At 32.5% G+C, this 16,308-nt stretch overlaps 2 protein-coding genes across 2 annotated transcripts; both read right to left on the reverse strand.

Moving 5' to 3' along the window:
* Window positions 1-2,108: 2,108 nt before the first annotated feature.
* On the reverse strand, window positions 2,109-5,687 carry LOC110901442. Its single transcript, XM_022148271.1, has 4 exons — window positions 5,186-5,687; window positions 3,867-5,078; window positions 2,856-3,753; window positions 2,109-2,757 (listed from the first exon to the last, which is right to left on the reverse strand). The coding sequence occupies exons 1-4, from the start codon at window positions 5,685-5,687 to the stop codon at window positions 2,109-2,111; spliced, it is 3,261 nt and encodes a 1,086-aa protein (XP_022003963.1).
* Window positions 5,688-5,705: 18 nt separating this feature from the next.
* LOC110901443 lies at window positions 5,706-12,417 on the reverse strand. Its single transcript, XM_035988203.1, has 19 exons — window positions 12,396-12,417; window positions 12,181-12,280; window positions 11,951-12,078; window positions 11,770-11,854; window positions 11,560-11,695; window positions 11,319-11,461; window positions 10,366-10,492; window positions 10,070-10,252; window positions 9,913-9,981; window positions 9,636-9,830; window positions 8,623-8,695; window positions 8,486-8,524; window positions 8,251-8,402; window positions 7,587-7,848; window positions 7,426-7,464; window positions 7,015-7,275; window positions 6,779-6,925; window positions 6,233-6,671; window positions 5,706-6,126 (listed from the first exon to the last, which is right to left on the reverse strand). Exons 1-19 carry the CDS (start codon window positions 12,415-12,417, stop codon window positions 5,706-5,708), a joined length of 3,021 nt encoding a protein of 1,006 aa, XP_035844096.1.
* Window positions 12,418-16,308: the final 3,891 nt, after the last annotated feature.

A 16,308-nucleotide genomic window follows, 5' to 3' on the forward strand; every position in this document is an offset into this window, starting at 1 on the left:
TGCGAACGTGCTGGATGTGAAATGATGTGCCATTTTTTTTGTAGAACACCAAAAGCCCGTTCAATATCTTTTCTCGCACCCTCTTGAAACTTCGCAAACTTTTTTCTTTTCTCGTCTGTCGGGTGCGGGATAGTTTTAACGATTGTCGAGTACGTTGGGTATATCCCATCGGTTAGGTAGTAACCTCGCCTGTATTCCACCCCTGAAACCGTAAAGCTTGTGTCTAGACCTGTACCCGCCACTACATCCTCAAATATCTGTGACTGGTATATGATGTTAAGGTCATTGAGCGAACCAGGTAGACCAAAAAAAGCATGCCATATCCAGAGATCCTGTGACGCAACAGCCTCTAGAATAATAGTCGGATGTCCATGATCTCCCCTAGTATACTGACCTTGCTATGCAACTGGGCAGTTCTGCCACTGCCAGTGCATGCAATCAATGCTCCCGAGCATTCCTGGGAAACCATGTCTCTGTTCGTGTGCTTGATATAATTTTTGAACGTCGTTTGCGTTCAGTTTCCGCAGGTATCGCTTGCTATACAATTTGACAACCCATTGGCAAAACTTGTGCAAACATCGACGTGCGGTTCTTTCAGACATCCTAATATACTCGTCTAATGCATCGGGTGCGTAACCGTACGCAAGTTGGCGAATGGCCGACGTACATTTTTGTAAATTACTGAAACCCCTTTGCCCCTAGCGTCGTTTTGCAATGTAAAAAACGGATCAGACTGGCCATGTCGCCTGCAATACGTAAAAACAGTGGACGACTCATGCGGAACCGACGTCGAAAAATCTCGGCTGGGTACACGGGTTCGTCGGCAAAATAATCGGCTACTAGTTTATCGTGGCCGGCTATAAATTTAAAACGAAACATAAATGAAATTAATTATAAAATACATTTTCAAATCTATATAAAACATAAGGAAAAAAAAGTAAAATACCTTCTTGGTCTCGGTTATATTTTGCTCGTCTAGTTAGCCGTTGGGACGACCCTTCATCAGACGCCATGAACACCTGAGCCGCGTTCATAATCATGTTGTGCATAATAGCATCCTCTTTCGAAGATGATTAATACCACGCAGACGAAGACGATGAAGACATAGAAGAAATTGAAGAAATGGAAGAAATGGGTGAAGCCAATATAATTTTTTAGCGAGAGATGGGGTGGTAGCGGGTAAAAAAATAGATGAGTTTTTATAAAAAGGGAAGAGGGTTATAAAATGTGAGAGAGATGTGAGATTGTAGTGGGTGAAAAGTTGTAAAAAAAATGAGTAAAAGAGGTGAGTATTTATAAAAATGGAAGTGAAATGGGGGAGGATTAAAAAAATAGCCGTTGAAAAATAATTAATTTTCTTTGTTTTTAACGGTCAAATTCGGAATGGGGCCCACATTTTTGGAACGTCGCCAACGGCGAGATTCGGACGGGGAAGCCGCGACCGGGGGGGGGGCACGGTGTTTGCTGCGGCGCCGGACCTCGACGGTGTGGGGACGCCCCCATACCGTGTAGCCTTAGTGTGGAGGATGATAGTCTTTATGACTAATTAATTAGTCAAAAATAATAATAAATGAGATGAAAGAAAAACTATTTAATGTTTTATAATTGTACCCTTTGTTCTTTTTCTTCTCAATTTAATTTTCTTCTCAAATGAACTTCCCCCTATATATATATATATGGGTTGGTTAACGTACAATATTTCTTAACGTACGATGTGTACGAGATGAAATTATGCAAGTTATAAATCTCAAAAACCCTAATCACGCATGTTGAAAACCATAATCACGCTTGAACATAATCACGCATTTTATATTTTCACAGCGTATGCAGCGTACGTTAAGCAAAATTGTATAATACACTTTCAATATATATTTTTTCAATATATATATAAATATAAATATATAATAAAAGATATACCATTGTAATTGTTTTGATATATATATATATATATATATATATATATATATATATATATATATATATATATATATATATATTAGGTTAATGCCCGCGCGATGTGCGGCTTCATCCAAAACCATATTATTTCCTTTGAAATATAATACTTTGTACATACGCATACATTGGAAGAAAAAAAAACAAAAAACAATTCAAATTTCGGAAAAAACTTCCTTGTAGACTACATTTGTTGTTTTACTCGTTACATTCCCATCTTTGTCTAGTATAAGCAACTTCACACCGCCTCTGCTTTTAACTCTTGATAACACAACATAAAGCTGACCATGAGAGAAAACTGGATATTTCAAATACAATCCAACAATCGATAGAGATTGTCCTTGACTTTTATTTATAGTCATTGCAAAACATACATTTATAGGGTATTGTCGTCGTTGAAACTTGATAGGAATTCTTTTATCCGACGGTGCTAAACTAATTCGTGGAATAAACGTTCTGGTCCCTATATTTCCTCCGGATATAATCTCCGCCTCTATAACATGTTTATAAAGTTTAGTAATCCGTAGTCTTGTACCGTTGCACAAACCATTTTGTTGATCGATATTACGAAGCAACATTACAGGTACACCAACTTTAAGGACTAATCGATGATTAGGCAGACCAGAAATTTTTAAACCATTTAGAACATCGGGAGAATATAGTGTCGCATTTGCTTCATTCTTTCCTTGATCGGTTTGACAAATACTATCAGAACTCAGATACTCCACTTCATCGCCAGGAAACGAATCAAGCAATTTTTCATTTATTTCTTGAACAACCTCGTTTGTTGGTGCCAGAATAGCTCTTTCAGCAAAATAATCTTTATCTTTGTACAGTTGAAGAAGTGAAGGATATAAATTTCGATCAGATCTGACATAGGATCCTCGGAACACTTGATTAACAAATCTTCAGGAATATCTATAGCCACCTCACAATCATCACTGTCACCGATCTTTCCCTCGCCCAAGTCAAGCAACCAATCCGCAAAACCTTTAATCTCCTCTATATCAGATGCGTTCGCTCCTACAGTTAACCTCATGTTTTTGGTTAACGTAAGGACCTTGCAACTACTCCAAATATACGACGACGTGATTGAAGCATTAACGATATCTCGCCTACTGCCATTTGGTACAACTGGAAGTATTTGTCTAAAGTCACCACCGAAGACCATAACTTTTCCACCAAATGTCATCTCACATTTGAAGATATCTTTCATTGTTCGGTCAAGTGCTTCAAACGCATGTTTATGATTCATCGGTGCTTCATCCCAAATGATCAATTTTGTTTTCTTCAGTAAATCAGCAACGTCATCATCGGGTTTAATAAAACACATCGAGGTTTCTATTAAATTTAGAGGTATATGAAACCTTGAATGTGCAGTACGCCCACCAGGTAACAACAGAGATGCGATTCCACTTGATGCAACATTTAGTACAATATCGCCTTTACATCTAATGGATGTAGATAATGTCTTCCAAAGAAACGTCTTACCAGTACCTTCGTAGCCATATACGAAGAACAAACAACCAGCATTACTATTAACTGCTTCAATTATCTCATCAAACACTAAACGCTGCTCATCGGTTAGGCTGCTTAAATTATTATCAAATTCAATTGCAATAGCGCTTACATCGTACCTAAGCTCATCAGCAATTAAACGGTTGTCTGCTGAATATATTGATTCACTGTCGGGTTGAGGCATAGACGGAAACCGACTTAAACTTGAGTTGCTACGTAATAAGTAACGCTCAATTTCCAACAACGTTAGGTTCCTTATTTGTTCTTCTGGAAGAGATAAACCTATTAAATTTATGTAAATAAATTATTAAAATTCTTGTAAATAAAAAATGAAATTAATTAAAACTAACGTGTAAAATATAACTGACAAAAATATTACATAACAATTTGCGTACCTTCGATCCTCAAAAGCTTTTGCCGATTGTATAAAATACCATCCGCAAGGTACTCCCATGTGTTTTCCCAAACATGTTCAGGCTTTGATAAGGTATTAGACGCCAACATTGTAGCAAACAGATTACGAAGATAGTAACCAGAACCTGTGTAGTACGCCTCTTTGATAGCTTCTATATACTCCTTGTCGTCGTCTAAAAGGCCTCTAGCGTAGCACGCATCTCTAAATGTTGGGAAGACTTGTCCATTTACAGTACGAATGTCTTCAAAAGACTTAGGACCTACTACCTTATTAAGAAGAATTCTTAAAAAGTATGACTCGCCCATAGAAGGATTCACACAATGAATACGACCAATGGTTTTGCCTATTATGCGTTTATCCCATATCCTTTCATCCTTCTTCCAAACAAATTTAGTTGGGAACTCAACGTAAGTAAGGCTGCGCGCCAACAGATCTTTTTCGTTCTTTTCCATCCACCCCAAAAACATCGTAGAAGAAACAGAACGTTTTTCTAGAACACTATCAACTTCGTCATCAGGGCCGTATATAACGTTTTGTTTATCAGGTAGATGAAACGGAAGCCTGATTACAGATGGATAACGATAATGAACATCAAATGCAAATATGCGCCATGAAGCTTCGCACGCCGAGAAATATCTACAATCGTAATACTCTTTGATTTCATCTTTTCCATCTTCAAGCTGACCTTCATCACCATTTGGTACAAAACCAAATTCAGCCCTATCTGGTCCTTTGTTAATGTATTTAAACAAATACTTAATAGACGCAGCCTGGTTACACCATTTGACGTTAATGTGTGCTTGATAACGTCTCAATAGGGTTTTGCTATACGGAACCACACTTCTGTTATCAAGCTGAATACCAGATTTCTCAACAAAAACACCTGAATCGGCTCTTCTATATACCGGATAACCATTAGAATCTAGAGAAGTCTTATCACAGAACTTCTTAGGAAATTTCTTCGAACATTTACCGTCGACCATACACGGACAATTTGGTTTTGCAACACCACAAGGTCCGTGAATCATATACTCGCTGACAAGAGTATATAGATCTGGTTCTAAGTTTTTGTCAGGTATCTCGGCAGAAATGAAGTTGTCAACATGCTCAACCGAAGGAAGCTTACTTTCGTCATGTAAGAACAGACAGATATGCGCATGCGGTAGCCCTCGTTTCTGAAACTCTATAGCAACTGCAATAGGATAGTTAATATTAAAATACTTATTTTGAAGTTACGGTTATGAACGTAGCATACCAAAAAATATTATAATAAAGTAACCGATTTATATGGATCCTTACCTGCCGATGCATTGCCGAATAAAGATTTCTCTCGCAAGTCTTTCATGATTGCGTCAAGCTTAATTTTGAACAATCGGCATAAAATATCCGGCCTATCCTCGGGATTAATCTTCGTGTCCTTTAGAAATCTTTTAATCCCCAGCCATTTAGGATTGCAAGTGATCGTAATGAAAAAATCAGGGTAGCCAAACCATTTGCAAATGGCCATCGCATCATAATAATTCTCCCTCATATAACGCGATCCACCGGTAAACCAAGACGGTAGTAGTACGCGTGTTCCAACGTTTGACATATCTGGATTACCATTTTGTTGAAGCTTTTTAAGGTTATCATATGTCTCAGATCTCAGTTTTTTTTGCTGCATACGTATGAATAGTAATCGTTCACTTTCAATCATCGTATATACGTCAACCAAGAACTGTTGCAAAAGTCTTCGGGCATTAAGAATCAAAGAGAAATGATTCACTCTATCTTGAACATGGTAAGCAAAATACTCTCTCATTGTACATTTTGACTCTTTCTACTTCGTTGATGCCCTTCCTTCTCTATGAAGAATATTAATCCGGTAACCATCTTCACCAAAGGGGAAAAGCAATGGATACTGAAGCGCGAGATAAGAAGGATGAAGCTCGCTAATACGTTGTAGACCATCTTTCTTTGACTCAACAACTACATCACGATTATCAAGAGCTTCCTCAATGTTTCCAACAATAAGCGCAGCAACTTCGGACGACGTCGGTAGGTTGTATGTACGACCATCTTTAGACCTATTTGCCTTAAGCCTTAATTTTAAGTCAACTTGAGGATTATCAACAAACCGATCTCGTACACGTCTATATGTTTTCACCAGCTCATTATTTGAATCTAAAATCACCTTAAGGTACTCTATCAGTTCAGTGTCAAGCATATTAGAAGTTGCGGAAGCTGGTTTGTTTGAGTTACTGCAAAGCAATTGTAAGAAAAAAGCAAAAGTATAACTAAAAGTTTATATAACATACAACCAAAAATAAATAAAAAAATTAATAAATAAATGGTTTCCAGAAATACCTAAATACGGTTTTGTGATTACAGACTTCATTATCTGTGTCGTATATGTAAAGCTGCGCAAACTTTGGTTCACCACCTTCTTTAGGAAGAAGGCTTCCCAGTGTATGATAATTCTCGCCACTAATTCGGTATACATACGGAGCATTTCCTCTATTGATTTTCGAATCAACTTTACCACCCATTGAAGTGAACGAAAACATAGAATTAAAACGACGAATATTCAGTAAGAAATGCTTGCTCCTTTCGTCTAAACTCTTAAAAAGACTTTGATATTCCAGACACGTCTCTTTAAAATTAGGAAGATGTACTTTTCCATAAGCACAACAAAGCATATAAGTTGTTCTTCCTGAGTAAAGCTTTCCTTTTCCGACCTCAACTTTCCACAACTTAGCATTACATATGTCGCATACAACTACTTGATCACCATGATCCAAATAATCTATTATTGAGCATAAAAAATATATCATTTTGTGTTATTCGTTATGAAATTAATATAATGACGTTCTTCAAGTGGAACTTAAAGTAGTGAGTGTGTAAGGTACTTACTGTTAGAAACTCCTTTGTATGGATCTTCAACTAATTGTTGAGGAATAATATGATCGTCAGAAGATAAATCAAGCATTGGAATAGGATATACGTTTCTACCCTGATTAGTAGAAAACCTTTGTTTACCTCTTTGTTTCCTATTTACACCTATATGTTGAAACCAACAAAAAAAATATAGATGTCAAAATAAAAATAAAAAAAAAGAAATGTTAAAAACATAAATACATAACACCAACCTGAAGTAGATGCTTCAGACAGATTTGTTAAAGGTGTGGTTGAATCAAAACGTGGATCGAAGGTATTGATATAAGAGAATGAACGCATTGGTGTTACGATCCGGCATTCATTTGTATGGGATGCAGAAACATTGAATGACCGAGTAACATCTTTTGAAATAGAAGATTGGTTACTCAAATTATTTCTCTTATTATCCAAACGTAATTTCCTATATTTTCTTCGTTCAGCTGATTGTTGATGCTCAAGATCATTAATAGCAACTGAAAAAAAAATATGGATATCCGTATAATATCAAATTATACAATAAAATTTGTATTTTTGTATAAAAAACCAAAGACTTTACCATTTGTAATGTTACACAAATTATAAATGAAAAAACGTATGCATATGTAAAAAATTATAGAATGTACCGTTTGTAATATTAACCAATGGACTTCTTTCAGCTTCAACTACAACAAAAAAAGTATAAGTCACCGTATGAAACATGTTTATGTATTACATAATTTTTTATTTAAGAAAAACTCATAATCATAATAAATATAATTTAAATATGTAAGTAAATAACACCAACCTGATGTATATGCCTCGTACGGATTTGTTAAAGGTGTGGTTGGCAAGATACGCCGATCAATAGTATTGATATAAGATGATGAAGGAATTGGTGTTACAACACGGCAATCATTTGTATCGGATGAAAAAACATTGGATGATCGAATTACGTTTTCTGTTGTGTTTAACTTGTTGGTCACATTATGTCTCTTATTATCTTCATGTAGTTTCTTTAATCTTCTTCGTTCAGCTGATTTTTTTATTCTCAACATCATTATAAGAAACTGAAAAAAATAGATATCCATAAATTATCAAATTATACATTACCAAACGAATTCCTTTATAAAAAACAAACAATTTACCATTTGTAATGTTAAACAAATTTAAAATGAAAAATTATATTCATGTGTACAAAAATAAAAAAATTTACCATTTGTTATATTAGTCAATGGAGTTCTTCGAGCTTGAACTGCGACAAATAAACTCCAATGTACCAATCAAATATGTTTATGTATTACATAATTTTTGATTTAAAAATAAAAAAATAAACACATAATCATAGTAAAGAAACACAAAACTGACTTACATGCCACGTAGGAATTTGTTAAAGATGTGGTTGGCAAAATACGTCCATTCATGTTATTGATATAAGAGGCTGAACGAATCGGTGTTACGACATGGCAAACATTTGTATCGGATGATGAAACGTTGGATGAACGAATGGGGTTTTGTGAAGTGGACGATTTATTATTTGCATTTCTTCTTTTATTGTCCAAATACAATTTCCTTAACTTTCTACGTTCAGCATAGTCTTGATGCTCAACTTGATTAGGATCAACTGAAGAATAAAATGCATATAGTACTTTTTTAAGTATTTATAAAAAAACAATCAATCCATTTCTAAAAAATTGCAAACATTACAATTCGTAATGTTAGACAAAGGTCTTCTACCAACAGCACCTACAAAATTTTAAGTAAAATTAACATTACTTAACATAGTTACCTAATATATTATTTTTTATTGTATTTGTACACAAATTTAAAAATAAAGTACATACTATTGGAAGGTTCAACACCAATAGGAAGTGGAAATGAAGGTAAAGGTTGACGTTTTGCACGCTTCGGCATATCCTAAAATTGTATCATATATAACATACCAATGTATTAAAATGACTTAGAACAATATAAACATACAAGTATAATGTAAAAAGATAAAACTTACATGTATGAGAAATGACCAAACGTCAAAACTTCAAAAAAGATGAATGTGGGGAGAGAGTTTTCTGATTAGACTTGTACAACATTTAGTATAAAACATTGAGTGTGTATTATAAATAAGAGTAGAGGTTCTTATAGTATTGGAAGTGATCATAAAAATGGAAACTATAAATTTTAAAAAAAAAAAATTCGGTTCTAAATGTAAAAAAGGAAACAAAGTACCATTAAAATTAAATGGAGGTAAATATTCTAAAATTTAATGGCTGATTTTTTTTAAAAAAATTATAAATTGTCGGTTATAAAATTTATAAAAGGAAACAAATTCATACAAATTATTATCTTTTGATAAATTTAAAAAAAGTGGAGGTTTACTATATAATTTTATATATAGTAGTTACATAATGATTATAGTAATTACATAATGATAGTAATTACACATTGATTACAACAAATTTATTTACATAAAACCGGTTAATAAAATTTTTATTTACAGTTTAAGTATTTAAAAAAATTATAAATACTTTTAAAAATTATACTTTCTAAACAAAATATAAAGTATCAAAAGGTAAAGTTTAAAGAAGTATAAGTAATAGAAAACATTCCAAACAAACCATATGTCTCAACTAAAAAACCAATCATATTTCTCAAATAAATAACCAACAACCCATGCATCAAATGAAAAACCAAACAACCATATGTTTAAAATCCAAAATCAAACAAACAAACCAACCACGACAAAACAATCGAAACCACTCAAACACGCAAACGAAACCCAAGCAGCAATATTCGGAAAAAAATAAATTGTTTTTCTTAAAACTACTTCAACCATGAACTACTTCTCCAACTTTGGAACCAGCAAAATCGTTTCATCATCAACCTGAACATCCGAGACACTAGCCTTTTTAACCTTTGTTGATGATAGAGATGTGCTTTCTTCAACTTCATACACGTTAGCAAGGTTACGTTTCAATTCCGAAGACGAAGTTTTAGAACAATCTTTAGATGTGCAATCGGGTGTGAAGCTATCACCAATAGAATCCACAGCATCCTGAATAATATGTTCAAAATTAGAAAGTATATAAAATGTTTAAAACATTTGGTATTTTGTAACATTAACTTAAAATACATACCTTTAGAGCAAAAGGGTTTCCAGTTGACATATCACTAAGTGAAACATCAGCAGCCGCCTCGTCCACACCCTACAATTCAAAAAATAATAAGGCTAGGCACAACAAAACTAATAAATCTCATAACATAACTTTAATTCAAAGGTTTGTAATTGTTAACCTGATCAGCTGGAATTCGGCTCTCCAAGGACTCAATGATTGCTGCATCATTCACCAACTTATGAACAACATAACCATCAATATGGTTGTCAATATTGAATTGACTAATTTGAATCTTGAAGGCAAACTTCTTATCATTCAAAGATTTAAACTGATAGGGAATGGTTTTCTCTTCCAAAGATGCCTAATATACATGAATCAAAATTTATTGAAAATAACATAGAAATAAGATTTAAACATTAATAATATGTAACTTGTATACAAATTTAAAGAAAGTAGTGATGTGAAATAAGTTACCTGATCCACTTTACACTTCTCAAGCAATTGAATTGCTGTCATACCCAACATTTTTCTAGCTTCACGGTCGAACAAAGTCAAAGAGGCAATAACTGCATAATCTTGTACTCTTATTGGAATCCTAAAACTAAATGCACAAAAAGTGATTCACAAAATAAATACATTTTACATTCCTAAAGTAAAATAAAGTAATCATAAATATAATATAATTAAGCACCCCCGCGTTGCGGCGGGGGCGAACACTAATGTCACACTACTGCCAGCAACCACAAACACTGAAGTTGCGGCGTGTTAATGCGAAGAAATTAAACTGAAACGTAAAACATATAAAAGAATAACTAAGTCGATCTAGGACTCGAGCGTTACGATGAACTTGTCAAAAGGGAAAACATAGACGACGTAAAAACATTTAACCACGCGCGCACGTTACGGCGTTTTAACTCGCAAAATTTAGAACGGAACGTAACACGAAAATTTTGCGAAAAATGAAAAGTATAGAGGACCAAAGTTGAAAGTAAAAAAAAATTGTTAGATTAAATTGCAAAAGATGAAAATTTTGGGGTTAAAAGTAAAAAAAGAATCATATAGTTTTAGGTTAAAAGTAAAAAAAATCAAATAATTTTGGGTTAAAAGTAAAAAATCATTTTTTTAAAAAAACCCACAAAGCATAAGTTACAATACCTATGAGCCTAATAATATTGTAAATTATTAGTATTGAGTAATTATAAAACATCAAGCATGATGTACATCCCCTAAAGCACCACAAAGTTACAATAACAAATAGCATAAAACACCAAATATGCACATGGTACAACAACCAAATGCCTAATGTTGTTGCAAATTATACTATATATGAATATGAATTACAAATAATATTAGTAACTTATATCGGCGTCGCAGCCACAACCTCCTTAGGACAATCTTGATTTGAGCAAACTAAAACTTGTTTAAACTTCGGTTCTTCAGCACCGTCTTCAGCATCCTCAATGACCATAGTTGTCTCAACCTTCCGAGTGCACTCCTCACAACCAAGGTAGTACCAATCATCTTTATCATCCACACCCATGATCGTACCAAGAACTATGACCTCACAAGGCTGAAATTATATGTAAGACATTAGAGTTATAAAAATGAATTTTTGAAACAAATTTTGTGTAATATATTTATTTAAAATATTAAAAAGTAGACACAAACCTTATCCAAGAGCGTAATATCACGAAAATAGGAAAACGGATGCTTCACTAAAAAGTCATCTGCAACGCTTATACTTCCAGATGAACCAATTGATTTCTGACCATTAGAAGATGTTTTACATATCTTCTCAACAAACCTGATTACAATAATGGAAGCAAAAAAATTTAACAACATCAATAAGTAGTTCATATTATTTTAGAAATTGTTTACTTTGTTCTAAATGAACGAATCTCCTCTATGTCAGCATTGATAAACAGCCTTGTTATATGGAAAGCATTAGATAGCGTCGTCTTCCCTGTGTCAAAAAATTAATATCAGATATTAGGATATTCAACTTCGTAAATGATATAAAAATTTTATAAAATTAAAAAAGTATTTAATGATTTAATACCTTTATACTTGTTGAAACTACCAAACTGCACAAGCAGAACAACATGAACTTCTTCTTTATGACTCTGAATATAACCAAACATCTCATCGCAATACTCATCCCATAAAGTGCAGTTTAACTTGATACCCCTACATAAATACAAAATAAACATATCAGATGATATCATGAAATAAAAAAGATACTTGACACTACAGTTAAAATAAACTGAATTTATAATTTAATTAACAGACTCTTCATCCAGCAATTGCAAGTTCATGTATTTGCTATCTTTTCCCATCTTCGTTTTGGTCATCTCTGGTTCAGACCACTCATCTACATATCCAATAAAATCTGAAAAAAAAATTGATAAATAAATAATGTAATCAGAACAAAAAAATAATTAAAAATTAATCTATATTTATATATTTCTTAATTTATAATATTGTTGGTATATAAGATGAAGTACAAACCAACTCGATATTTGACATCGACTTCACCGCCTTTAATGGACTCAAAAGAGGCTAACCGAATACCATATAAACTTCCATCAAAGTTCTCACACTTTTTAATAGATGTATCAAAGTTTAAGCTAATAGCATGTTCCTTATCAAAGTGTTTGAAATTTGACTTAATGACAGAAAGTTGAGATTTATAAATGTAATAAGACTCGTTTTCATTAAGCAAAATTTCATGTTTTTTCATAAACTTGCTCCAAACAGTTGCCTGCATCCTGGTACCCTAATAAAAACAGAAAAAATTTGATAAGTATATATAAAAAATAAAAAATAAGCTACATTTTAAAAATCAAATGACATTCAAACCAACCTGCTCATCCATGACCACCATTTCAGTACCAACGATTTCTCCTTCTCTTTTTGGATTCACACGAATCCAAAGTCTTAACACCTTGATTTTGATGGTAAACAACTTGGATCTCCAATCAAGATTGTTTAAGAAAGTAACATTATTTTCATCCATTTGTATGATATTTGAGCAGAAATGATATGATTGATGTTAGAAAATAATTCGTAATGAAATCAAATGAATGTATTAACTAAATATATATATACAAATTTAGTTTACTTATTTTTGTAAAGTTAAAAAAATTATTAGAAAACAAAATCTTGCCCGAAATTAAAGACATTTTTTATTTTTAGAAATGGGTTTACATTTCTAAAAAAAACTACAAATCATCTTAAAGATTTAGAAATTTATTTATTCAAGTTAATTGATTAATTAAATATGGCATGATTGTAATGGTTTACAAAACTTCAATAGAAAATATTAAAAAATGATTCTTACTTTCCATCATTAAAAACTTAAATAAAACGGCCAAATATAATTTAGAATTTCAAACACAAATATAAAAAAAATATTCTAATTCCAAAACTTTTAATTTCAATAACCAACCTTTTTTTTATTTTTATAAAAAAATTTTAAATGGAAAGTATTCTTAACCTTATATATGCGTGTAAAAAAGGAAACATCATAAATTCAACCTAAATATAGGTAATCCTATAGAATGTGGCCGTTTTTTTTAAAATATATATCGTGGGTTACAAAATTAAAATAGAAAACAAAATCATACGAAACTTTATTTTCTTTTTGAAAAGTGGCGGCATAAACCATTTTTTCAAACAAATTACATTAATGAAGTTTAATATGATCAATAATTTTCTTAATTATCAAACTAAGAAACATAAAATTTCAAAAAAAAATGTTGATTACACTAAAATTAGGATACTAATAAAAAACATGTAGAAAAAAAAACATAAACACAGTCTAGTCATATAAGCATTCAAAACTAAGTACTTCGGCATCAAATATAAAAGGCCCAAAAAAAGTATCACCAACTTCTACCATGACATCAGATCTACGTAACAACCACACCAAAAACATACCACTAAATGTATTCTAACGATGAACAGTGTATGAAAAAAAAAAAAAAATACTACCAAATAATACCATGTACCTTCACCAACTCAGTTATAAAGCAACATAGCTTTACTTTTAACAAAAACCATCTGAAACGAAGAACCAAATACCGGACCGTTTTGTCCCTAACAAACTATCACATACCGGTAACATTGAATCGCAGACAGCATTGTGAGAACTCCTTACCAACAGCCACATTCCAAGTTTGACCAGCAATGTCCTTGATGGTCAAATCCATCTTTCGATCCAATCCATGAGTTTGTGCCCACTTATTCTTCAAACTCTACAAATCAGAATATAAGATTAAATAATAGCTAGCATTAAATCTGGTTTTCATACAACTAATGACTTCAACTGGATTTACAAAACATACATTAATATTATGAAAACCTAAATAATAAAAACTTACATAAACGCTGTCAAAAACAAAAGTAACCGGTACTTCGTCATCAACACTCTGTTCAAATACAGGCGCAGCAACCGCATTACGCACCTATTCAACAGACACTTAAATTAAGTCATCAATTGGTTCTTTTTTTATAACACACACTTCAGGCAGGTAAGTAAGAAGGGCATGCTTACATCTAAACAAACTCAATTCAAAAATCATAAAATCAACCGTTTCTAAAACCAACAAATGATCAAAATCGAAATACACTATTACAGATTCTAAATAAAAGAAACTGTACACAGGAATTAAACACTTAATCGGCTACCAACAACAGTAACATCAACAAATAACAATACATGAACAACGAATTTAAAAACCTAAAACACAAAAAAAAAAACCCAAACATCAGAATCGACTATTAGAGACCATAAAAAAAAACTGTACAAATGAATTAAAACCCTAATCTGCTATGACAATCAGTAACATCAACTACTCACAAACGAACAATCTAACAAAACCATTGAATCCAAAAATCGAATCAAAGAAAACTAAATCTTATGTAACTGATGGGGTTGTCGGAATGAAGCATGAATACCATCGATGAAGAAAGTTACCTAAAAAGATTGGTTATACCTCTTCACTAAATCACCGATTTGATCCCCGGCGATGTGATTTCCTGCAAAATTATCCATATCAAAACATATAATCAATCATGAAATACTATAATTAGATAGTACCGCATACGCTCTGACTTCAAATCCGATGAGTCTTGAACAAAATTATTGGATCGATTAAAGTTCATGTGTTCGCCGTCTACGTTCAGAGAGGAAAAAGAGAGAGAGTCCGATTTAGGGTTTTGAGAGGAGAGAGAAGGTTTAAGCATAAATGAGAAGCCTTGGTTCAATCCTTAACTATGAGGTGTGCCACATAGATGCTGACATGGCTTGCTGAGTTGGCTTGCACCATTGGGTGACATGTGTCCCCCAATGGTTTGCTTTATTATATATATAGATATATATATAGAAAAGTGTATTGTACAAAATGGCTTAACGTACGTTACGTACACGATGTGAAATCGCATGTTATAAAATAGCATAGATGAAATCGCATGTGATAATCACATGTTTTTTTGTAACAATTTCGCATGTGATAATTTTGATGAAATCGCATGTTGGATTTTTGTAACAATTCCGCATGTGGTAATTTTTGATGAAATCGCATGTTAAAAAACCAACATGCGAAATTGTTAAAAAAAACCAACATGCGATTTCAATGTGGGATGAAAATCTGACGGCTGAGATGATTGCGTACGTAATTTAGAATAAGGGCTCTTGTACGTTAACCTAGCTCATATATAGGGGATGGTTCAAACTAAAACCACTTTTATTGTGAAAACTCGAAAACTAACTAAAATTTTTTTTTCAATTTTTTTTTATAAAAAGTCGCATGTTTTTTTATATAAAAAAAAATTTTTTCAAAAAAAATTTGTATTACATATGTATAATACTACACATGTGTATGTGTACTACACGTGTAGTATTACACATGTGCACTACAAAAAAAAATTTGAAATTTTTTTTTATATGCTAAAAGTGGCGAAAATTTGTATGAAAAAAATGGTATGTTTTTTTTGGCTTTTTTAATTAGTTTTCTATATATATATATATATATATATATATATAAATATATATATATATATATATATATATATATATATATAACTTTTTCTAGAGTAAACTTTCGTTTGCTCCCTATGGTTTGATCATTTTAACGGTTTTGCCCCCAAACCTTTAAAAATAGTCATTTTCCTACAATAGTTTGCTATGGTATTTTCATTTTGCTCCACACCTCTAACTCTATCCAAATTGTCTGTTTTTCCATTTTGCTCCTCGCATGGAACAAATGGAAAAACCAAAGCAAACTATTGGAGGAAAATGACTATTTTTAAAGGTTTGGGGCAAAATCGTTAAAGTGAGCAAACCACAAAGAGCAAAACGGAAGTTTACTCTTTTTTCTATAAAAAAACGGAGTCGTGTCATATATTTTTGACAAA

The sequence above is a fragment of the Helianthus annuus genome, chromosome 3 (assembly GCF_002127325.2).
Source record: "Helianthus annuus cultivar XRQ/B chromosome 3, HanXRQr2.0-SUNRISE, whole genome shotgun sequence".
NCBI lineage: Eukaryota > Viridiplantae > Streptophyta > Magnoliopsida > Asterales > Asteraceae > Helianthus > Helianthus annuus.